The sequence below is a fragment of the Rhea americana genome, unplaced genomic scaffold (assembly GCF_003343005.1).
Source record: "Rhea americana isolate MKP2758 unplaced genomic scaffold, rheAme1 scaffold_28, whole genome shotgun sequence".
Classification (NCBI taxonomy): Eukaryota; Metazoa; Chordata; class Aves; order Rheiformes; family Rheidae; genus Rhea; species Rhea americana.
This window is the reverse complement of record NW_028186401.1, coordinates 6,689,010-6,712,549: the sequence shown is the minus strand read 5'-3', so window position 1 is coordinate 6,712,549 and position 23,540 is coordinate 6,689,010. Positions and strand designations below refer to the sequence as shown.

The 23,540-nt window shown below is 40.5% G+C and overlaps 1 protein-coding gene across 10 annotated transcripts in view; it reads right to left on the bottom strand.

The window, feature by feature from the left end:
- Positions 1–2,473: 2,473 nt before the first annotated feature.
- Positions 2,474–23,540, bottom strand: part of ARNT2 (aryl hydrocarbon receptor nuclear translocator 2) — a 140,533-nt gene continuing 119,466 nt past the window's right edge. For 9 of the 10 annotated variants that reach the window (XM_085308707.1, XM_085308705.1, XM_085308712.1 and 6 more), the window contains 7 exons: positions 21,541–21,613; positions 21,256–21,379; positions 16,964–17,063; positions 14,280–14,418; positions 12,028–12,193; positions 9,173–9,309; positions 2,474–7,170 (listed from right to left, as the gene is read on the bottom strand). In XM_085308707.1, the coding sequence (XP_085164833.1) occupies positions 7,072–7,170; positions 9,173–9,309; positions 12,028–12,193; positions 14,280–14,418; positions 16,964–17,063; positions 21,256–21,379; positions 21,541–21,613 (838 nt within the window). In that variant the 3' untranslated portion in view covers positions 2,474–7,071. The remainder of the gene's footprint in view (positions 7,171–9,172; positions 9,310–12,027; positions 12,194–14,279; positions 14,419–16,963; positions 17,064–21,255; positions 21,380–21,540; positions 21,614–23,540) is intronic. The other variant, XM_085308706.1, reaches the window with a different exon arrangement.

The window sequence follows — 23,540 nt, the reverse complement described above, 5'->3', positions numbered from 1 at the left end:
CGTTAAGTGGAAAATGACTATATTGTGATTTTATTTTGCAGACCAAAGCTGCCTCCTGTCAGGGCCACACACAGCACGGTTTTGGCCTCGCAGCAAAGGAATCATTAGCCACAGCAGCGAGGGACGGGCAGTATCTGGGTGTGAAATGCTAAGTGAGCTACCCAAAACATGTTTTAGATCATAGAGTGCACCAAAGTAGTTCAACCTTGCAGTGCTTCTATGCTTCAAGTCCTTTTTTGGTTTCAAATATTTAAAAAATATGTTCTTAGCTAAAAAGAGAAACTTGCTATTTATAAGAGGCAGCAGCACACCCCAAAGCACCGGGTAATTTTAATCTTCTCTAATAGGGTATGCATGCTGGAAGAGACTTCCAAACTGCAGTGGGGGCTTTGTTCTGTCCCTCAGAGTTGTGCGTGCATATTTGTAATCACAGTAATGTCTGCACAGCTGTTGTATTTTGTCTGCAACAGCCATGGTAATTGCACTTAAGCACTGCTGCATGTGCATCGTCCATGCATCGGCTGTAGGTTGACACTTTATTCAACCGGGTCCCAAATGACACGTTTTGTATATTACAGTTTAGTGCCAGTCTATAATTAGAAGATAATTTTTTCCAGAGCTAATGAAAAGATGCCCTAGCAACCTCTGGATCTGATCCCAAATCCATTAATGCAGTTCAGCTGATTCCATTTCATTTTATGTGGGAYGGAACAAAAAGTTTGAAGAAAGATGCTGCCAAGTATTTCCAATCAGGAATATGCTGAAAATCTTGGTGAAAAAGAGGATGGAAGAATTCATCCTGTATCTGTCCCTGTTACATCCAACTTGGAGAGAGAGTGGGAAAATTAAGTGAGTAATACTTCCTGAATGATGATGGTATATTGATGGAAATATGGCTAAGAATTTGCTCCCATGGAAAAATTAAGAACAAAATATTTCTATCATCATAATGAAGACTTCAGCCGTTACTGTGAGTCATTAGCGCCAGAGGAGATAACTGTAGGGGTACATGCAGCCTCAAACGCACTTCTTCCCCACATGCCAGCCTTCGCATGCGGATTCCTCCCACGGTGTCTGATCGTCCCAAGCTACAGCKACTTACTTGTGACCAAACATTCGGCTCCATTTCACATCCAGTATTTCCAAACCTAGATTCTGCACCAAAATTAATAGTTTCCAGCACTTCCACCCTCAGCCATCATTCTGGTGCCCAGAAGTACACCTGATTTCGCACCTACGAGCGCAGGTTAACAACTTTCAGTGTGCTCAGAGGGATCCTCAACCAACCCAACCACACCACATTTTGCTCCGCGCCAGCACACCACCTGCTCTGTGCATTCCAGTCTGTCTGGATAATGTCCTTCAAAAGCAACTAAGATCCTATGAAAATGCATAATAAAAGCATCAAACAACTCCCATGGTGGAGGCATGCTGCATTTCCAAACGGGAGCTTAGGGCTTGTGGCATATCCATTTGCAAAGATTGGTATTTCCACAGACACTTGCAAAAAAAAGAACATTGCCTTGCTAAAAACCTGATTTTCCTAGCAACGCTGTGCAAATGAACGTTTTTGATCCAGCATTGTGGCTACCTAGCCCCTCCCTTCGGGACGAGCGGGTCGCAGGTGAGCCTGCGGAGCCGGTGGCGCTGGCCGTGTGTCTGATCGAGCACATTCCTGCTCCCGCTCCGACAGCGGCGTCCTGCCGGGCGCCACCGGAGCGGATGTCTGCGCTCCACGGGCAGAGCCCTTACGAGGGAGCCCGAGCYGTGCAAACCCCAGCTGCCCCGCAGCGGGAACGCGTGCCCTCCAGCACAGCGTCGTCAGCTCCTGCAGCGGCTCAGTTATCAGCACTCTGGATTTAAGGTGAGGTAGATCGTGCTCACGTAGTATCAGCAGACAAGGAAATGCAGTATGAATATAATGAAGAACCACTCCGAAAGTTGAACGCACTTTACATAAGAAAGTCTGAAAAGGTCACCAGAATATTTGTGGGAAAGATGCTTGCATTTTTTCCATTCTTACAACGAGACTAAAAGGTGGACAAAGAAACCACTGTGTTGCTGCCCCAGAGAGTAAATAAAATTTGCCGCAGACTATGGACTAATTCTAAACCATTTGTGCAGTAAGGAAACTCTGTACAATAGAGATACCAACTCGCACATCTCAGCTTGATCAACAGAACACGGTTGTTATTAATGCTTTTTTGCAACTCCTTTTAGAAGTTGAGCTCGCACACTAACACCCCTCTCCCTCTGGAGAACCTTTATATGAGACAGGTAACCTGGGCGCTGCACGTCTAGAGCTCCATCATACGGCAGGACGATCTCGCACGCGGAGATCTCAAAGACAAAGGCGAGGCAAAGCCTCCTCTTCTGATTCTTGGCGCGACTCATCACTCAGGATTTTCTCCTACTTGATGTTTCCCAACGGCATATCCCTTTTATTAACAGGAAGACAAGAATTAACAACAGCTCATGACATTTTTATTTTAATGAAATTTAAAAAGGCAGTTATTAGTTATACATACACACAACTGATTCTGTACTTGTTAGTCATAAATATAGAACATTCAGAAGTACAAAATACACTTTATCCACAGCACAATTTCACATCAATAAGAAGAGTTTAAACAGATAAGTAACCAAGTGCCTAACAATGACAGAAGCCCATTTTTGGAGTTGTTTTCTTTTTTTTCTTTTTTTTTTCCACTTTCTTATTAAAAAGATGACCATTCATCTACACAAAGTAATCAGTGCCCACAGTCACCAATTCCATGAAATACACTCTGGTTTAGAGCAGGAAAAGACTGACCTTTTAAAGACAATTAGATGCCATCACATGTTCTTTTCTCCATTAAAAGAAAAGAAAAAAAGATGAAAACAACCCCACAACACAAACCAAACTCTCATTTCTCCTCTTCTCAAAGCTAACAACTGTGAAAAATGGGACTCTGGCAAAAATCACCACCTGAATCCAAACTTGAGCACTGCCAGGGAAAGTGAAAATATCTGAACTAGAAATTAGTCCACTCGATACCTTGCAAACAAAAAGTAACAGCAGTATGACACTGATAAGGCATTAATGACAAAATGGCTGTATTATTCTCGAAAAAAGAGTACACCTATGTATAAAAATATATGTCATAGCAATTGGGTAAATCCAACACTATTTAACACTGTGCCAAAGTAATTAAGAGTTAAAAATGTAGTACTGCAAGAAGTATTTACAGTTTCATACTGTACTTCAAAAAAAAAAAAAAAAAGAAAAAAGAAAAAAGACAACAAAGCTACTAATGGATCTATCTGGTTAAAGCATCACTGTATGTACTGCCATTTAGCACTTTTAACAAGTAGCGTGATGGAGTCTCTTTTGTTAAACAGGATTTGCATGAATGAATAAATGTAAATACTTTAGTATCTAAAATGTTCTCAGTCTACATGCCCACTAATTGAAATAACTCACCCAGACCATAAATATTTGCAGTTTCTTGTTCCGTCAGTTTAAAGATCAGGTTCAGTTCAGTGTTTGCAACACAGTTTGATCAAAAATCACAGCATTATTTCCAAGTTAAAAAAGAAAAAAAGAAACAAATTCACCACCTGTAAAATTCTGCAAGCTGGCAGCCAAAGTGCTGGCAGAGTTACACTAACGGCACGTAATAAAAACGTTAGCATTCCAAAAGCACTTTATAACTTCACCAATAAGGAAACTAAGCTGCTTCAGTAACCAAATGCAAAAAAGACACAAAAGATACGGCACAGCTTACGCGACACAGCTTCTTCTGCCACAACAGCTGGGACGAAGCTGATCCGAAGGTGCTATAGCCACTGACACGACGGCCGCACGCGGCGACGGCACTGCCTGTCTTGCATGCCCAGCAGCACTAGCAAACGCTGAACTTGCTTGCTCACTTGGTCTGAAGCACAAAGCTGCCAAAGGCTTTAAGCACTCCCTCCTCGCTGGCTCAGAAGTGGCAACCCACGCCTGCCCGCGGGAAAGCGCTGCAGAGGTACGATGGCTGGGATCTGGCGGGGATGCAGGGAAGAGTGGGGAAACGGGGAGAAAGCACTGGCTCAGGATGGCAGAATGGAACTGGGAAGGACAACGACTCACAACGAAATCCCCAATCTGGCACTAGTCCAGACTGCCCTTCAACGTAGTAGCCATGCCTTTTCCCAGCCAGAAAGGCAGGAGTGGTCTACAAGATGAGAAGCAGTCCATGAACTGATGCCTCAGGCATACTGGCTTCAAAACAATAATATTGTATTAAAAAAAAAAAGTACACTTGAATTACTGCTAACAGTGCACTTTTAACTACACAATCTAATTCTGTATATGAGAACCCTTCTACAGTAGTATAAAAACATGATACATTGAGGAAAGTATCTGCACTGATTTTAGGAGAAAAAAATTACATAAATAAAACCTACTTTTTAGATTGGATTCAGGAACAAAGGTGAATTATAAATATAGTTAGAGCAACTTGTCAAGTAAATTAAAACAGAGGAACGCTTTTTCAATTAATTTTTGTCTTTACAGAGAAATGTTTTTGAAAAATTTTAGAAGAATTGAAATTCCTCACGTCAAATGCCTTCTGTACAGAGATACAAACTGCTCATTACTGCTCTCTCCCTCGTGATTAGACGCTACCGACTCTGCTGCTCCTCTTACAAGTGTGCCCGTTGTGCAGACGCTGACTGTCTCCCTCCAGCCTGTAGGCATACAGGCATCTTTTACAGACATCAGTGAATTTCATGCGAAGGAAAGCAGAGCTTTGTTCACCTAATTCAATGAGCAGTCATTCATCCAAGCACCATGAGCAGAAAAGGAGAAGGCTCCAAGAGAATAAACATTCATGTATTTAAATGATTAATGCTTAAGTGCATGGTTTTCTCATCTAAGCAGGTATTTTCCCTATGTCTGGAAGAGATTCCTATTCTTTTCGTTTTCAGTGTGGTTTTGGTGAGGCAACGAGAGGCCAGAAGACTTGCTGTCTCTGCAGCACTACACCTCGCCTAACAATAGATTTAATTTTCCTTAAAACAAAGTCTTCAGCCCCACCTGCATGTAGGGTAAGAAACTGGCTCCAGATATAGCAAGAAAAACAGTAGGAAAGACTGCTCTTGGATATTGAAAACTACATGGCTGTTCTATGACAGGGCCAGGAAAGCAGAGTCGGATGGGAAAAGCACCGTACGGTTAAAGCAGTGGTTGGGGTTTACGTGTCTCCTTGGCACGTTAGCTGTGGCCCAGCCACCTGTGCTGCTTTTCAGCATGAAACCTGTGTGGCAGAGTGGGCTGCAGCACAGGGGACTGGTGGCTCTTCAAAGTATTATCCTGGGGCAAGACAGGCTGCAATAATGTGTGGCCCTACCCATTGAAAGATGCCCCATACTTCAAGAGGAGCTATGAGAAGCCAGACCACAGAGTGTGGGAATTGCTGCAGAAACCAAGATCTTTTAGGTGGGGGGCTAAGGACTATTGTTGCTATTTCAAGGTATTTGATGGCAGACCTGAATATGCAAAGCTTAGGGAWGCTGGCCACTTTCCCCCTTCTGCAGAGGCTGGCTACAGCTTTCCATACCTCAAGGTTATTAAAAAAAAATCCTAGACTCCTTGTCGTTTATGAGTGATTCCTTCTCCTCCGTCCCAAGAGAACAGATACGGATAAAAACATTGATTCTTAGAACCCAGCCTCTGTAGCTCATCATGYATATGCAATATCAAATAAAAATCTTTCTAATAAATTTGCATGAATATATATGGTAAATGATTACCCCAAGAGGAAGGTAATTAACTTACCTCTGTGGAAAAGCATACATCATTCAGAATACTCAGAGCCTCCAAGCACTTGGTAGGCTGAAAATCTCATATAGTAAGTTTAAACAGAAGGGACTGCTTGGGAATCCAAGCAAAAATTCAGGTTATCACCACTGTGTACACAGAGGGCAACAGTATGATTGGTATCTATTACCAACTTGCTCTAAAAACGTACACTACAAAACCACCTCACTGCTTGTAGCAAATAAGCCCAGATGATTTTGTTGTAACAGGCCACCACCTTGCACTGTTAAAATGTGAGCTTTCACAGTACAAAAAAAAAGTATTTCACAGAAAGGATATGCAGCTAAAACAGAAATGATGATCTGGATGTGTTTATAGTCATTTTTATGAGGCAATCATTTTGGGAAAGCAAAAACAATATAAATTAAAGCAGCTAGTGAGAAATTTATAGAATTACAGGCCTCAGTTCAGTGCAAAAACAGACTAATAGCTTATGTAAGTAAATGTTTGTTCTTAATAGAGAACAACCTGAATTAAAAGTAAGACCTATGTGAAGTGATCAAGAATCCTCCAGCTTCTAAATTCTCCACATATACTGCCAATCTTTTCAGTATGCTCCAGAATGGACCCCTTTTAAAGGCAAAAGAAACCAGTATGGGAAATCACTTCATACAGCACAAGATATACATAAAGTACCAAAATGTACACACATTCAAGTTTAAATTAGAAAAGGTGGAGCTGAATATTCTGGTCAGAGGCCTATGTTATATTGTTTAATCTCACATTTAAACAGACCTAAAAACTACAAGAATCAAAGAAAACAGCATATTGTGTCTGCTTCCAGAAACTTAAGTTTAAAGCAAGGCATCGGAATTGAATGGTAGGCACTGTAACAAGACATTACCTTACCTTTTCTCTGTTAGTCTTTGTTACTTTTTTTTATCTACTTAAAAATTACCGAAAGGAATATTAGGTATCATTCACATTCAAATATTTAAGACTCAGAGACTTTTTTTTTTTAATCAAGCAAAGTTTTTCATCTCTGAGGTAGATGACAATAAAATAAAATAAAAAAGGAGCTGTCAATGAACACCAACAAGTGCTGGAACTCCTCTGTTGGCACTCACGCAACCCAAGGAGGAGAGAGTAAGCCCTACATCACTATCTGATACATGAGAAATGTGACTTCTGTTTTAGTAGCTTCTACAGAAATGCAACACAGAAAAAGCAGAGCCAAAAATACATTGAAACGGCCTTGGAGAAGAACTTCATTTCTGCTTCACAAGCTACTCAGAAAATGGTGGAAACATGCCCAGATCAGCAAAATCTTCAATGTTGTAATTGCCAGTACCCTGCGTTGGATCCCCCGGCATTGGCAGCATGTCCTGTGTGATAAGTAAAATCAAAGTGAAGTGTCACTTTCTAACACATTATCCAGACACAAACTGTTTCCTGTTCATCTTTTCATTGTAAAACCAGAAAAGACCAAAGGCTAGATAAATAAGGTGAAAAACAGACCTGTGCAGGGGGGCTGGGTTAAGGTTTACGCACTGCTTATGTCTTGCTTGAGCTTTTCTGAAAGAGATGTGGGACTTCAGCAGTACAGAGATTTCAGATTGCTCCTCTGAATAAACTAGATTTCAGCAACCTATACATTTCTCCCAGGTGGAAGCAATTACGAAATATAATGGAAGTAGTCTGTGGCAACAGGCTAAGATACGGGACAATCACTGGACTTGATACTTGAACTCTAAGGACACTCTGGAGTGACAAGTGCTTAACAGAAGCTGAGGAGCTATGCTACTAATAATTACACAGAAACTTCAAATCTGTAGGGTATGGGCAAAGGCAGAAGCTGCTTTTACTCTCTCAGTGATTTTTTCAGCACAGGAAATGAAATCTTTTGATGACATGAAGACATTAAACAGACACGTGATAATTCTGCCTCTGCATCTCACTTATTCTTCAGGGCAAAATGTTCCAAATCACCTTAGAGTCTTTGTGCTGAAGGTGAATGAGGCGAAAGTGTCCTGCGGGATATCTTCCAGGAACACAAAGCGGTTAGTGGGCTTACTAGAAAGCACTTGTTATTCCTCTGTTCCTTTTCCTCATGGCCTCTGAAATCTTTCTGAGAGCTGAAGACAGCCCTCTGATTTCACTGAGGGCAGTGCTATATAGGAAGCACACAACATCTCATACAACCAAGCGCTAGAAGCAGGTCATTTCCTGAGCCCTACTAGTTCTACACCTTCCCTTTTTTCAATTTGATTCAAGGACCTGGTTTTGGAGAACTATTCAGTGTGCACTGAAAGGAGCTTCCTGGTATCAGCACAGGTTTGTGGAGGGTCTAACCTTCTCACTAGCGCCCTGTAAGTAAGTGTATTACTGCTCTTTATCCTCTGAAAAATGCTAAAGATCGGGCATTTACCCTGGCTAACAAGCTGACCAAGCAGCCCTCATGTGCTTCAAAAAGGCAGAGGCAATGGAGGAAACTTCTCAGCAGAAAGGGGATTTCATGGTAATTGCTCCCACGTGTCTTAAACCAAGTGAGGTCCCTGCAGGAGGCTTCAAAAATACTCAGCCTTCCTTCCCAGTCAGAGATTGAAGCCACAGGGAAAAGACATCCCTTGCTGAGAAAACCAGAATTTATGCTTGCTTTTCCTGTCAACCCTTACAATAATAAGCTCTTACTGCAAAGCCAAGTGTTGCCAGGGAAGGATCATTATCCTTACAATAAAACAAAACGTGAAAAGCAAATACAAAAGCTCACAGAGTCTGGTCTGTGAAGGAATACCTAGCAAGAGTAGCTGTGTACTGAAGAGTTACCCCAAAATAACATTTCATAACAGTGAACATTTCATAAGATGTTCACTGCTTCATCTCCAATGAAGGCTTAAAACTATGCTTATCGTTAAAAAATAGCTGAAGAGGATTCTTTGCCAACTGTATGATATCTGACTGCGTTTAGCATTAAAAAATGATTGGCTACTATCTTCTATGTAGTAACAGATGTATTTCCTGCTTGAACTGTCAGACCGATTTCTAATTGGACTCAGTTAGGATTTTAGAGGTCAGTACCAAGAAAAGACACACACTATAGTCAGGACTATTTTATGGCTTCTCTACAAAACGCTGAAGCCTTAAGTAAAGGGAGCAAAAAGAATGGAACACAGGAATTTAAACAAGCAATGTTGCTGCCTTTTGGCAGAAAACCAAACTGTCTAAGGTCTAGCTAACATCAGTTATTTTCAGCGCAAACCCATGGCAGCACACAACATAAGGTGCCTTTGACGGGCCATGCTAACTCCCAGCTCATTGAGGGCCAGCGTTACTCGAATCAGCAGCGAGTTTCTTACAATGACGTTGGGCTCAATGAACTCTTCTCACCTGGAACACTTCGGTTTGACTGGGCTGTGGATGCGAATGCTGGTCGCCGCTTTGCTGGTTATGATGCTGGCTCTGCCACTGGGACCAGACTTCAGAAGGTCTCCCCTGGAACTGGCCGCTGCTCTGACCACCTTCGGCTGGACGAGGGGAAAAGGCAGAYGTCAGAGAGCAGCTCCTTCAAAACGCCTGCCTGCTTTTGAAACCTCATCTAACACCACTTCTGTTTGCAAATGAGTTTTAGAGCAAAGACCCTCAGTGACCGCCTGCCCCTGGAGGCTGGAAGCTGAAGGGAGTTTCAGCACTGATCGTAGGCTGCAGGCCAGCCCAAGAGCAAAGCTCATTGTCATGGCTGCACAGACACAGCGGGCAAATTGCTAACAGCAAAATGTACAGTGGCACTGTAAGCCAGGCAATAGAAAAGAATTTTCTAACACTCTCCCACTGTTTTTTAATCACTAAGAGGGAACATTTGCCATTTGACTAAAAAAGAAACAGAATATAGCATCTGAATGCTCCTTTTCTTCTTTAAACAGTCCTTCTTCTTGGAGCAGTGGGAGCAATATTACCTTCTCACCTAAGAAGCATGCTTTCAGTCTTTGTAAAGGGATGTAAAAACAGTAATATCAACAACCAACAGCCTTGCTGTCTTAAATGCAGACATTACCTTGTTCTGAGTGCTGTTTGCAGGGCTATCTTGTCCTTCAATACTACAACTGCAAAATGTATTTTCTGCATTTATACGCATTTATAACATGCAACTTATAGCTAAATTATTATCCTGTTCATATGCTGATGGTTTCTTAGAAGCATGATGTCATTTAAAGCTCAGAGCAAGTAATGAAAACAGCAAGGTTTTATGGCAAATACACTTAAAATGATCATTTCAGGGACAGGGATTTCTTTCAAATAGTCTACTGGAAAAAAAMATGAGGCCACGCACATCACTTCAGCACTTACTATTGCACATATACTTTTTATGAGTTCAGTCACCACTCACATTTAACTGGATTCTGTGTGATTTTACCCTGTACTTGTACAGACTGGTCCCAAATGTATAAAACACTTAGGCAGTTCTCTTTCTATTTGAGTTACCTGCAATGTCGTCTAAGTTAGCATTCTAGAAAACTTGCTGCTAGGAGGCCAGCTTGCTTTCCTGCTAAACATTTTCTCTCTTCCTTCCCCACCCCGCCCCCCTTAATAACTCCTACTATTTTTGCCTATTTCCCTCCCTACAGAGAACAAGGTTGGTTGATCTGATTCTCCCAGATTATCAGCATCCTCCACCAAGAGTTGAGATCTCTGTAATAGCGACTCTACAGGGATGCTTCCACATACTACATTGTATCAGGCCTCTGATAACCAGAACCGACAGTTTTCACAGRGAATGATAGAAAGAACGGAAAACTCAGTCACCACTCCATAGTCATGGCTATAGAAAATACAAGAACATGTCTTTAACTCAATCTTTTTTGATGGCAAGCTAAAGCAAGTAAAACAGATAAAGTGAATATTTTCCACGAAAATAAACAGGCTGTAGTGGCTTATTTCTAACACATCTGAGGTAGATAATTACATCGCTTCTCTTACTGACCTTACTACAACAAATAATTCAGTTGACTCAGAAATCCTGTAGCCATTTTGCTAGTCAAAATAAAATTCATCTAGATTACCATTTAAAAGAAAACTGCAACTTTTCTTTTCTTTTTCTTCCCCCCTTGCCCCCGCCCAGAACAACAAATTGAAATTAACTCAGTGAGGCAAATGATGCTTCTTTTCAGCTAAACAATTATTGCCAGCCGGAGGTTCAAGACATTTGTCTTTGTAGAGGCTGTGTTATTAATAGAATCCAAAGTGATGTAGGTCAGGAAATGTTTCTCATTAGGTGAAAGGGTTCTTGCCAAGTAGTTTAGGCCCGAAATACAGGCTGTCTCATAAACAAATGTACAAAGCCTAGTGGAAATGGAGTCATGAATAAGCTCTGTAGGAAAGCGTTCCATTTCAATATACTTAGTCCAGGCAGTGCAGCACAGGTCTACACTCTTAGTGAGGCTAATCTGCAACAGAACTTCAATTTTATTCTCAACAGACAAGGGAGAAACTACATAAATAAGCACAACACTACCTAAGCTTATTGGAACTGCAGATTACTATCAACCAGCAACATTTTTCATGGACTCCATTTGTGTTTATCACTGATTGATCTATAAATTTTTACTCTTGAATATGATTCTGCAGGTGGCCTGCAGCAAACCTACCAAGGCCTTCTGGTTCATTCATTGACTCATAGYCTGAGAGTCACTACATTAACATATAACAGGAAAAGAAAACCATTTTAAAATATGTCACCTTCTTTGGTTAGATTAGTAGAAGGGGTTCAGTGTGGGTACAGAAAATCCTGTCCTGCTAAGCTCCAGTAAACCATCTCCAGAAAAAGGACATCATCATGCAGCCAGAAATTTGAAAAATAAATAGTAAAAAAAATTGGCCTCTGCCATTTAAGTGTTCTCCTGAGAAGTTGAAAGAGACTGAACCTTCTAGTCACAGCMTAGGAGGACATGTACTAGTGATGCAAGCAACCTTTGAGTCTTTCATGACATCATTTAAAGAAAAARAAGAAGTACTACAGTATCACAAAACRTCACAACTTTCTGAAGTCTGCTGGATGTGGTAGAGCTGTAGCATGGAGGAAACAGGTCATCCCAGACCACTGTGCACAACACAAAAAAGCAAAACCCTTTTACACTCTGGATTTCTCAATAACAAATCCACCAGAACAAGTTTGATGATTTTAGATGAAGTTAATACTGGAGTTTAATTTTTATGTGCATTTGCGTGCTATGTTGTTTAAAACTTACCAAACCCTGCACTTCGGTTTGCTAAGCTAGAGTAGGCATTCCCACTTGGAGAAGATGTGGCAGGGCTGGAAAGAGGGCTGTATGATGATGGATCAGCTGGATAAGTGTGACTTGTTCCAATCCCAAAGGGTGATGACTGAGCCTTGCCAGACTGAGATGGAATTTGCTGAGGAAAAAGGGGTGAAATAACAGAATGAGTTTTCTGTTGAGGAGCAGCACAGCAGACTTGAGTTTCAACAACATAAAGCAAAGGCTAAATAAACTCTGCAGGTGACAGCAGGCACATTATCCCTAGTTCAGCAATATTTAGCTTCTGTCAAAACCAACTTATTGCTGCATGTGGAAAACAGCCRATTATAAACCAACACTACCACTCTCCCACTGATCAACTTGCACGTACTCAGTATCAGAGCTTTTTGTAACAACCTTTCTTCATCTCTATTATAAGAATTAAGCCCGAACTGAACAGCTGTAAAGAATTTATCTCTGYTTGCCAAGTTTTCACAGTGCCACAGTAAAATCACAGTTATCCAAATTCCCAGAGAAAAGGTGCAATTTTCAGATGGTCAGAGTCTGCAGTGCTTGAAATTTCTTTGACCATTTCCCAAAGTTAATGAGTTGCTTTTTCTCCCCACTTAAGATGTACAGGGAGCAAAGTTATCTTGTCTTGTAAAAGGCTTGGGAAGGAGTGTGAAYCACCAGCCCTGGAGAAGGGAGGAAACAGTCTAACTTTACTTTAAACGGGCAGCTGAGTTATCTCAAGAGTATTAAAGAAAACATCTTGCTGTCACTTTCATCTATGCAACAGCTTTGTCATAGAATCTCCAGGAATGTTACACAAATGATTAAGCACCACAAGACTGCTTTGAAACAGGTACACGAAGACTAAGAGAAGTGAAGTGTCTCACCCAAAATCATGTACTATAATAACACACAATGCTACAGATAGAATCTGCTTGTAAATTATTCCCTAATTCTCCCATTACGGACAAATCGTGCAGTTCCAAGAAGTTTACTGCCTAATCAGTTCCACAAATAGAAATTGAAAATGGTTACATCTCTGGATACTTTTAATGATGTGCACTGTTACTGGCAATCGGCGTACTCAAGCAGAGCTATTCGCTTGGACAARCACAAGGGAGTTGCGGGGGTGAGGAGGGAGGAAACAGATCCCAACAGACATATAATGTGATGAAGATGCTATTAAGTCTTCAGCTCTATTCCTAGCTAAGCCATCATGCCTTTCAAAGGTTGCCACAATTACAATGAGCGCACAACATGTCACTTCTKCAAGGCTTAACTTTTCCTTTATTTTAGTTAGGATGCATGAAGGAATTACCAAATTCCCTACATTCACACACAAATTCTGTTGACTGGGACAGCACCTGGACAATCAGAAGGATGAGTAATTTTTTAAAGTCATTATTAGCATCCTTTCCATATTTTTCAAAAATGAAAACTGTGCCAATGTTTCAGTTGGATTTCTTTGAAGAAGTGTGGTAGAATAACCATGGCACAGTGAGGGCTGGGCAGCATCAATGTGATTAACATACAAATAATTCAATTGCTGAAAATTATTTAGTGCCTGCCGTTATTAGTGTGCCATTCTAGCCTATAGACCAACGRAAAGCCAATAGTGATTAGGAACAGCACTAACGCTAGATTGAATGTGACTATTTTATGTCTTTAAAAGAGCTTCAAAACAGGGTGTTTCTCATTACCCAGAACAAGAGGAGACTTCAGGGCTGGCACAGYGCTGTGTTGCTCAGCAGAGGCTGAGCTGCAGTGGGCAGTGCTCATGGAAGGGCAGTGAGCTGTGGGCTCATGCCTGGCTTTGTATGCTCCACTTTCTGATAACACTGCTAACAGTGGGTAACATTGCCGGGTGTTAGGCCGTGGTMCAAGAAAGATTTAATGCGCAGGCTTAATATTAAAGCCTAACAGCTGTCCTGGTTATTTCACTTCAGTGCACACATGAAAATAAGTGCAAGACTGAGACCTTCTATTAAGATTTATGTAGTGTAGCAAGTGCCACTATTACAAACTAAATGCCTTTATGCACGGGGCAGCCATCTCAAGCTTCATTACCTGTCAAGGAACAGAAGGGAACTGATTGCTCTCCAAGCACAAATGAAAATGACAAAGTGTATTTAATCACATGCCATTATATGTGGCATGTATGATTTCTTCTATAAGTAGTACACATTGCAAGCCTTAAACGACCATGAAAATAAAAGACCTTTAATCAATACCTGTCCTGGAAAAGGTGGACGATTTCCTGTCCAGGCAACCTGACTCTGATTTAACTGGCGAGATATCTGTGTCAGATTCTGGCCTGTTGATGAAGATGACTGGATGTCGTTCACACCGGGCACATGTACCACGGATGAACTAAAGAAGCAGAAACAGAGGCTACTGTATTCCAAATACTGAAATTTTGATAATCATCACATTAATACGTTAAATTTGTCTTAAGTAAAAATTACTTAAGACCATCAGAAAACTAAAGCTAAAATGTCTATTCAAATAGACACTGAGAGCAAAATTATTTTGAATTAGAATTCTATAATCTCTTCAAAATAACCTGCAAGAATAAAATCAGTCTAATACAGTGCATGAACATTTAGTTCCAAATTAACTTAGTAGCTAATACATTAAAGAAGTTGTGTGCAGAGAGTATTCAAGCTGGTATTTCATTTTAAATTTGTGCTTATAGTCAACAGTATTTAAGTATTTGATTAAATACCATTCCCCAATTAAGATGCACAAGAAGATGATATGCATAAATATTTCTTTATTTGTTTCTTACCAGGGAAATGAAGGAATGTGTGTTATATATTAAAAACACAAGATTTTAATTCCTATTTTCACCACCAATGCTAAGAAACAGCATAAAATTACATATATCCAGGCAAAAGAATAATAAAAGTATAAGAATAAAAATAAACTACAGTTAAAAGGTTTGGAATTAAAAAGAAAAATAATTCTGAAGGAGTTTGTCTGTGTGTTAGCTATTCCCTAATTACTGAGTTTTATTATAGAGAAATCCCCCTGAAATTCCTCATTAAAGGGAAAATTACATGAGGGACTGCTTCAGTTTATCATTTTCTTCTCACAGAAGTCTTCTGTCCTACTGTTCAGTATATATTCATATGCAACCACACATTGTGAATGTGCATATATACATATATAAAAACACAAACTGTACAAATGCATTAGTACATCAATTAAAATAGCTTGCCCTTCCTCCAGTCCAATCCCAAATATCTATTTTCACAATCATTTTACATAGAAAGAGGAGACTCAAATGGRAAAAAGAGTAAACAAAGTTGAGCAGAGAGGAAGCAAGAATTCTGAATCCTCTAAGGAGACTGACAGAATCCCTCCTAGAACAGCAAACAAAACGTGGCAGGCATTTGAATAAAAGATTTGCTATTCTGTGTTTCTCTAGCTGCTGAAAGGGGAATGTCTGCTTAGAAATTCTTTGCAGAGTCTGTATTATTATTGTTGTTTCTACTACCATAGGGTGTCCAAAAAGGGAAATTTGGATTGGAAAGTCCATCTAACTGGCTACCCTGGAGGCACATCAGAGTCGCTGGGGAGGGCTGGCCCTACTGCCAGCACCTTCCCAGTCGTGCTGGTGAGTTCCTTGCATAATAAGCTGGCACTGCACCTGGAATACACATCCGCACACCAGCAGTTTGCAAAATGGTGCCTAAAGTCTGCCCAGGTTCAGTAACCTAACGCATCCACCTGGAAAACACTGATAGAGAACAGTTTATCGAGGGTAGTAATGCTGGCAGATGTGCTACTGCTTGATGTAATAGAACAGTAGTATAAAAAAAAAGCTACAGTTAAACACTAGGAAAATTAACAAAGGAAATAAATAAAACATATGCCAAACTCCAAGGTGGCAAGTCAACCATCCAGTAATGTACAATATCCAGTTAGAAGACATTTAGTTTACTGCTATATTGCCCCTCAAAGTTATTCTTGTTTTTACTTGGACAGAACACAAACACAGTAACTTTGTTTCTCCCCACTGAGATTATTAGCAATTACAACTTTAAGAACATACTGATTTAAACAAAATTACAGTTTGAAGATGATTCCTAATTCCTGGAATTGACAAGCTATCCTCTGAATGGYTTTTCCTTCACTTTCAAAATCTTGGCTTCATCCAAAACAGGAGAATRAACTTCAGTATCGCTGTCCTAATACTGGAATCCTAAGGTTAGTGACACGGAGGTAAATATAACTGCTGTTACCACATTCTCAAAAAAGTCACTGGAAGTGCATACAAATTCTTAAATTTCAGATTAGCCAAATCTGTATACTGCCAGCTGGTAGGCAGCAACATCCACTCCAAATAACTCAAAGATACTTCAGAAAATACCAGAATGCCATCTCATATGTATTCTGAATTTGCCTCAGAAAACTGTTTCTGCCTGTGTCCAGGCCTCATCAGAGGCTACAGATGAAGCATCCCTTGTTCCCACTAGTAGTGGTTTCCCTGCTGGCTTGGATCACTGACAGATGGTGTCCTTCAAGTCAGCTTGCAGACTGCAAAATTACTGGGAAATAAGTGCAAAACAACCTAGTTCGGTTGAATGTTCCTCAGTCAGGCCTCTGGGGCTGGCCCCAATCACCTTTGGAACTTCCCCTCATGCCTTTGTTGCTGCTTCTTAGCTTTTTCCAATTATATCACAGCAAGAAGTATCTATCTATCATTTACTATTTTTAACAGAGATCCAAATCTTCTCAACTTGTAAGCCTAGTCCAAGTGCTGAGATATCATGTAGGAGTTAAGCATGCACAATGAAAAAAAAATCATTCATATCATTAAGCCAGCCCCATAGCCTTAGATTTTGTTTCTACCAAACCAAAGTGGAACTGTCCTCACTTTCAGAAGCTCATCCTTTCAGGACTACAGTACCTGAAAGTCTTTCCTGAATGTCCTGGCTGAAACGGGCTTCCTTGCGAATAAAGCTGCTGGTTTCCTGCTGTGGATGCTGAGGCCATCATTTTTTTATCTGCTACAAAAGAAAAACAAATCACGAGAAGAAAAAATTTAGGGGTGATAAAATGAAGGCATAATTATTTAATGGAAATTGCAATGCATACACACAGCAGGGTTCGTTTTTCTCTTCTTAACCGTTTATGAAAAAGCCTTATGGAATACATAAAAAGGCTATATGACAATTCAGTATGTTAACTGGAGTCACAGCTGTTTTGTGTCTTTTTCACACCCCCTTCCCCAAATGTACTTTATTAATGCTATTGTTTGCATGGAAAATAATACTGGTATGTGTCCTCTGGGCCACTCAGTCCAGACACCAACAGCAAAGCTTCACCACAGGATTAAATGCCACCTTGAAACAGTTTGTTTTTGTGTCCCCACTGGAAGCTGCTCCAGATCGCAGAAGACAGGAAGGGGAATGGGACAGAAAGAGTATCTCTGGACGACAGGAGAAGTGATGGGTGCACAAGTCCCAGCAGTAGACTAGAGAGGGGAATGCAGCTTTCCTGGAATAAAGACAGAAGAGTCTGCCAAGTGCAATGGAATAAGGCCACAGGAAATGAGCCTGACCTGAAGGAGGTCTGTGTGGGCCTGTGTGGCCTACTTGAGAATAGCCTCAGGGAAGGGTACATTTCTGACACCAGGAGAAGCACTCCAGTGCTGCTGCTGTTACTGTAGCCTGTTTGTACTGAGGYAGCAGCTAAGAGCCCAGACCCAGCCGGATTAAGTACTCCACAAGTAAGGTATCTTAACTTGCTGACAGTCTCCTTCCCTCAGGGACAGCAGGAGCAGAGTACCTGACTCTCCTGGGCAGTCTGGTGGCTTGCCTGCAAATCAGGGTGACCACCTGCAAACCTGGACAATCCTGCAGCCTCTGACTGCAAGAAGGCAGGCTGCAGACACTTTTCTTTCAGGGTGTTTGCACTACTTGCCTATGCACAGGATCTGTAGCAAAGCAACACACTGGTTTCTTACGGTCTTTGGTGTCCTATAAAATCTAATGCTTGAAGGAGCCATGAAATAGGATGCATCCACCCCACTGGGATGCAAGACGGTCTAACAGAGCAAGTAACACACACATGCAGATGCCATTAATTTTTATGATCTAGTCTTACATGGCAACAAAACCACTGGAGATCAATCTCTAATTGAATGAAACGAGCCTGGGTGAAAAAATGCCATTCAGTCCTATAGTTTACTATTCTGAACCTGGATTATTGTAAAGCCCAGAGAAACTCTCACTACTATTACTTTTTTTCCCTATAATAATTTAAAGGTTTTGCTCCATCATTCCTCCACCGTGTTCTGTATTTCCTTTTCTATGTCCACCAAGTGCAAAACTCCTCACAACCAGCTGATCACTTCATACCCATCTCAATCCTGCCTCATTTTCCCCTTTGCTCTTTTCAATTTCTCCTCCATAAGATGGTCTTCTGGGCACAAGGCACAYTCAACTCACAAGTAATGCAAGACTCTGCTTGAGTGAGACTTTTAAGACCTGGTGAGTCTGGCCCTCCAAAGGCCTCCAACACACACCAGCTCTTCTCTGCTACCTGTCTGTAAGTTCTTATCATGTTATGTTTGTAGTAAGACTCCAAGCTCTCCTTCCCAGAAGAAAAAGTCATCTCAAATTACTCCAGAAGAGCCTCAGAGGAGGAGTATATATGCCACTGATGCAAGCTGCCATTGCTTTTTCTCTGTAATAGAGACATGCAATTCCTCACTGGCTACATATTGCCCAGCACAGAGACCAAGTCTGGGCTGTGAACCTACACTGCCATGTAAAAAGAAGGGGAAGAAATAGAGACAAGAGCTAGGAGAAGGCTGTGGATACAGTAGGAAGAAAGAGTTGAGAATGGGTTAGAATAAGGATTTCTTTGAGAAGAAGGATAAGTGATTTTGAGTTTTTGCAATAATCTCTCTCTTGCATGAGGTCTTACCCTTTCTAGGGCCAACATCTACTGGTATATCAAGCTCTCAGGGTTTGAAGAGAGTCAAAATCCTGCATGTGCTTCAGATATTTGAGTGACTTACCAGCAAAAYTGAGAATGCCCTAAACAAACTGGAATTCCTCAAGTTGGTCAGAGTTGCCATGGCAGTTACTGGGGTTTGTGCTACAAGACAATGCTAAGAGAAATGGCACAGCTCACTTCAAATCACCTTGAAGACCTCTTGCTTGAGTTGCATTAAGTGCTCCTTAGCCACATCTCTGGCTCTTACTCACATCTCTCCCAGATGTATTCCCACTTAGGACTGGGCTCTACTTCTTTACTGTCACCTTTGCTACAGCACTAATAATCTATTTTGTTTTGGTGTTTTACTGGGATCCTCAGTCCTTTTTCTCTTTAGATCCTTTCCCTGTACTGCAGCCCCTTAACTGGTCAATCACGTACTCTTCTCCCAGTAGGACAAGTGTTTCGACCTGCAGGATAAATATGTCCTTAGGAACTGCATCATCCTGTGCCTCAACATATWTGCATGAATAGGTAAAGCCAGACTTCCTCTCCCCTCTCTCTTTGCTTAAATACATGTGGCTACTGCACGTGATTATGATCAATCTCCCTGTGTCAAACCTGTATTTATCAGTTCCTTAAAAACAAAATTAAAAAAAAGATACCCAGGAATCAGATTTGGTATCAACAGAATGCAAATGTCTTGCAGGCAGCATGCAGGTTTGCCAATATTGGTTTTGGACAGTTTATCTCCCCTCTAACTGAGAACTATCCTTTTTATCATTCAGAGAAGACCTTGATCACCACTCCCATGAGAAATTTAGGCAGGGTGAATGTCCCAAAAAAAGCAGAGCCTGTAAATTGATAAGACTGAAAAGAGTAATGGTATTTCCAAGAACATAACCTCACAGCTTGCTAGACCCTTAACCCTAACCCATCCCCACAAACAGTTGAGAGTTGCCTGAAAACGAGCCAATAAGGCAGCCAAAAAGCAAGATGTTCTTGCTTGGAAAAATATATTCTGGTGTTTAGGGTTGGAGTCCTGCTACTTTCTAATGGACCCCTTTTACGGCCTCAGCTGTTGACTTCACTGTTAGAGTAGACACACAACGATGAACAGGAATAACAAAGGTCCCAGCAACAGGAGGACAGAATATCAAGTCTCTCCTGCAGCTACACTGCCTTCTCCGTTTGAAAAGGTCAAGTCAAACATAAGAAACCAATGCAGTGAGGTCATCTCCTAACATCCCTGGACTCAAACCTCATGGGTTGTTTCCTTCATGCACTGTGTGACTTGAACATTGATTTATTTAAAACAAATGTAAAAACTTTTCTTTTTCAGTGAGGAAGGTTTAGAACAATAAACAATTAACAAGTTCTTCCATGAGCCTGGTTTCCTACAGATATATTTTGGATGATCCATTCAACTGCCAGTTTTCTGAATGATTCTTGTCTGTTCAGGCAAAAGGCAGCTAAGCTGGGGCTACTTTGAGGCTACATCTATCTGACTGATAAGTTTACTGCTACCTCTTGGAACAGGGCTGAGATCTTTCAGTGAAGACACTCAGCAAGGACTCTTCTATACTCACAGTAATTTCCATGAAATGTATTAAGAATTTATACTATTTCTGAGACTGCTATCATTCTTACAAATATTTGCCAAAAGGTTAAAAAAAGGTTTGTGGGGAAACAAAACACAGGACTCGCAGAGAGATGGACAGACAGAATGACTAGAGATGCCTCATCTCCCTAGGAAACAAGGATATTGTTAYGCTTCAGAGTAGCACATGCATCTGAAAACTTCAATGTAAAAGCAAGTGATTTAAGAAAAAAATGCAGGTCCATCTTAAGACTTCTTAACAGTTTTCTGAATTCATGTCTATTGAGATTAACTGACACCTGCTGTTTAAGAAAGAAAATATATATTTAGAAGCTGCAAGTTCTACCCAGCAGATTTACTATTGATGAGCTGCACAGCTTAAGTGGCTCTTGTGAAATGAAAAGAGAACCAAAATCAAGCAACTCCAGTGACAGCACAGCAGTCCTTCACTCCTGGCATTTTGCTCCTCATTTTCTTTGGGGTAAATACCGACTAAAGACAAATTCAAATAAACAATCTTGAAAGACTGACTTTACCTGGAAATTTCCCTGCCACATAGTTAGTACCTTTTCTTCATTCTCATCAAGCTGTGTTCCAGATCATGTAACCATGCTTAGCATAATACTAAAAATTAAATAGCAGAGACAATAACTTACAAGCAGCTATTCCAGCAAACATCTCAGCAAATCTGGGATCTCTCTCTTGGGAAAAAATAGCATCCGGCTTTTCAACAGACTTTCCACCCTCATGGACATTGGCTGGTATACTTGGAACAGGCACCTGTTGAGATAAACAGATGAAGGCAATACCCTCCATTATATTTGACAAAAAGGCATTCAGGGATAAACATAACGTATTTTTATAATTCTGCCAAGATCTAACATTCTTCCGCATTTTAAAAGATCAGAGTCCAAAAATAAAGAACTATTAAGCAATTTCACCTGAGATAAGTCATAGGATGACAGCCCATCTCTTTGATGTACTTCAAGCTCTGCTTGCTGCTGCTGAAGTTGTCTGCAAAAGAGAGAAAATTACTTCAGTTACAAAAACCAGTCAAGATATAAAAAGGATCAGCCGTGGTCTTCTCTTTTATACTCAGAGTGAAATGTCTGTCAGTTAATTTAGTAAGTCCTTTCTTGTGAGATTCATCTGTTTTTAAAGATTTCTGACTGAGAAAGCTTACACCAAATGAATGTAACAGGGCCCATGRAAAGTTTTTTTCTGTAATAGCAGAGAAACGTGGGTGGGTAAGTAATGGAAGATGGAATACATCATCCTCATAAAGGATTTGAGGATGTGCTGTTAAGAAGACGACAACATCTTTTGCACATTAAAAATGAATATATTAGGCAATTTCCCTGATCCTACTGAAGTAAATATAAACTCTCATTAATATTAATGTATAATCATGCCAATCAACAAGAAAAACTGATCACAGCTCTCTGAAGCATGGCAGACTAAATGCAGCAATCTGTTAAGCTAGAAGGCAATGAGAAAAGAAAAAGAGAGCACTACATTTAAGTCTTTTCTGTAATAACATTATTTGGCTCACTCTCCTCAGGATCAGAGTCCAGATTCTATTTAATTTTTGAAAGCTTTTAAGGCATCAAATCTCAAGAAATAAATTACTCGCATCATTGCATAAAATCAAGACATTACATAGAATCAATTTGTGTTCACAAATGCTACACAAACACAAGGCTCCTTTTCATGTTGCTTAGATGTGAAAAAAATCGGTTCTTTAAACAAGATAAGAATCACTGGAAGTAACAGCCTTTATCCGATTGTAAGAACTTAGGAAAAATTAAAAATGTGAAAAAATTAAAAAGAAAAATACTTCAAAGGAAACTGAAACAGGCAATAAACTTTAGAAGTACGTCAGAATGAAGAAGTTGAAAACTCTGAGGATCCTTGAAACAGATTTGATTTGTGTTTAATGTCAGGCACTGTTACTTTACAACTATGCAAATACCAACAGATAAAGTCATTGGAAGCTGTGAGAAATAACTGGCAGGTGCCATTTTTTATGGATAAAGTCTGGTAGGGACAGCATACAAGTGGTGCTAAGCTACGCATATTAACTTTCTACATTTACAGAATCTGTTTATGAAAACGTACAGATACTTTATACAATTGTAACATATCTAGCATAGTGATTTTCTGCATCAATTTCTTCACTTGCCTTTTTAATTCTAAATTAAATTTAATTCTAAAAACATACAAACTCAAAGCTCCTAAATTATTATTCTAAAAAAAATCGTATACAGTTACATTAAGTAATGCTATTGGAAATTTTGAAGTCTCTGTAACAAAACAACTTCAACACAAAATGGCACTGCACAGTAAAGTTTATCAAGGACTAAACTCTTTTGAAATGAAAAGCAAAACTGCATTCAGATTAGCATTTGCCCCTTAAAATAYGGACCTATGCTTTGTTGTTTGGAGTTGCATCATGCACAAGTTGGGTTATCAGGAACCCCGTTTGCCTAAGCATATGTCTACATGATCTTCTGCAGACAGACAAGCTCTACTCTGAGCTACTACAGCAAAGTGCAAGAGCTGCACCATCATTTAGCCCAGCACTGGGCTAAGTTGTGCCCAGGCACCGGTCTGACCAAGTAAGAGGCTGGCGTTCCTGGGGCATCCCTCCCCCCCCCACCAAGCACGCAGTATTTTGRGTGCTACTTCTGTTAGAAAGAGCCAGGTTTTGGCTTTTTTGACCTACTTGGACACCTTTTGGCATTGCAAAGTCTAAAGGCGGCGCCAGGTGTGCAATACAAAACAACCCAAGCAGTTTCTCTGCTGAGGCAAAGGCAGGCACAAAGGCAGAGCAGAGGGAAGCCACCAGCAGAGGTTGTTATTCACCTAATTACAGGCCATGAGGAAGACCAGTAGAGACTCCTGTTTACAAAAAAGCAAAGAAAAATCAGACACACTGCTA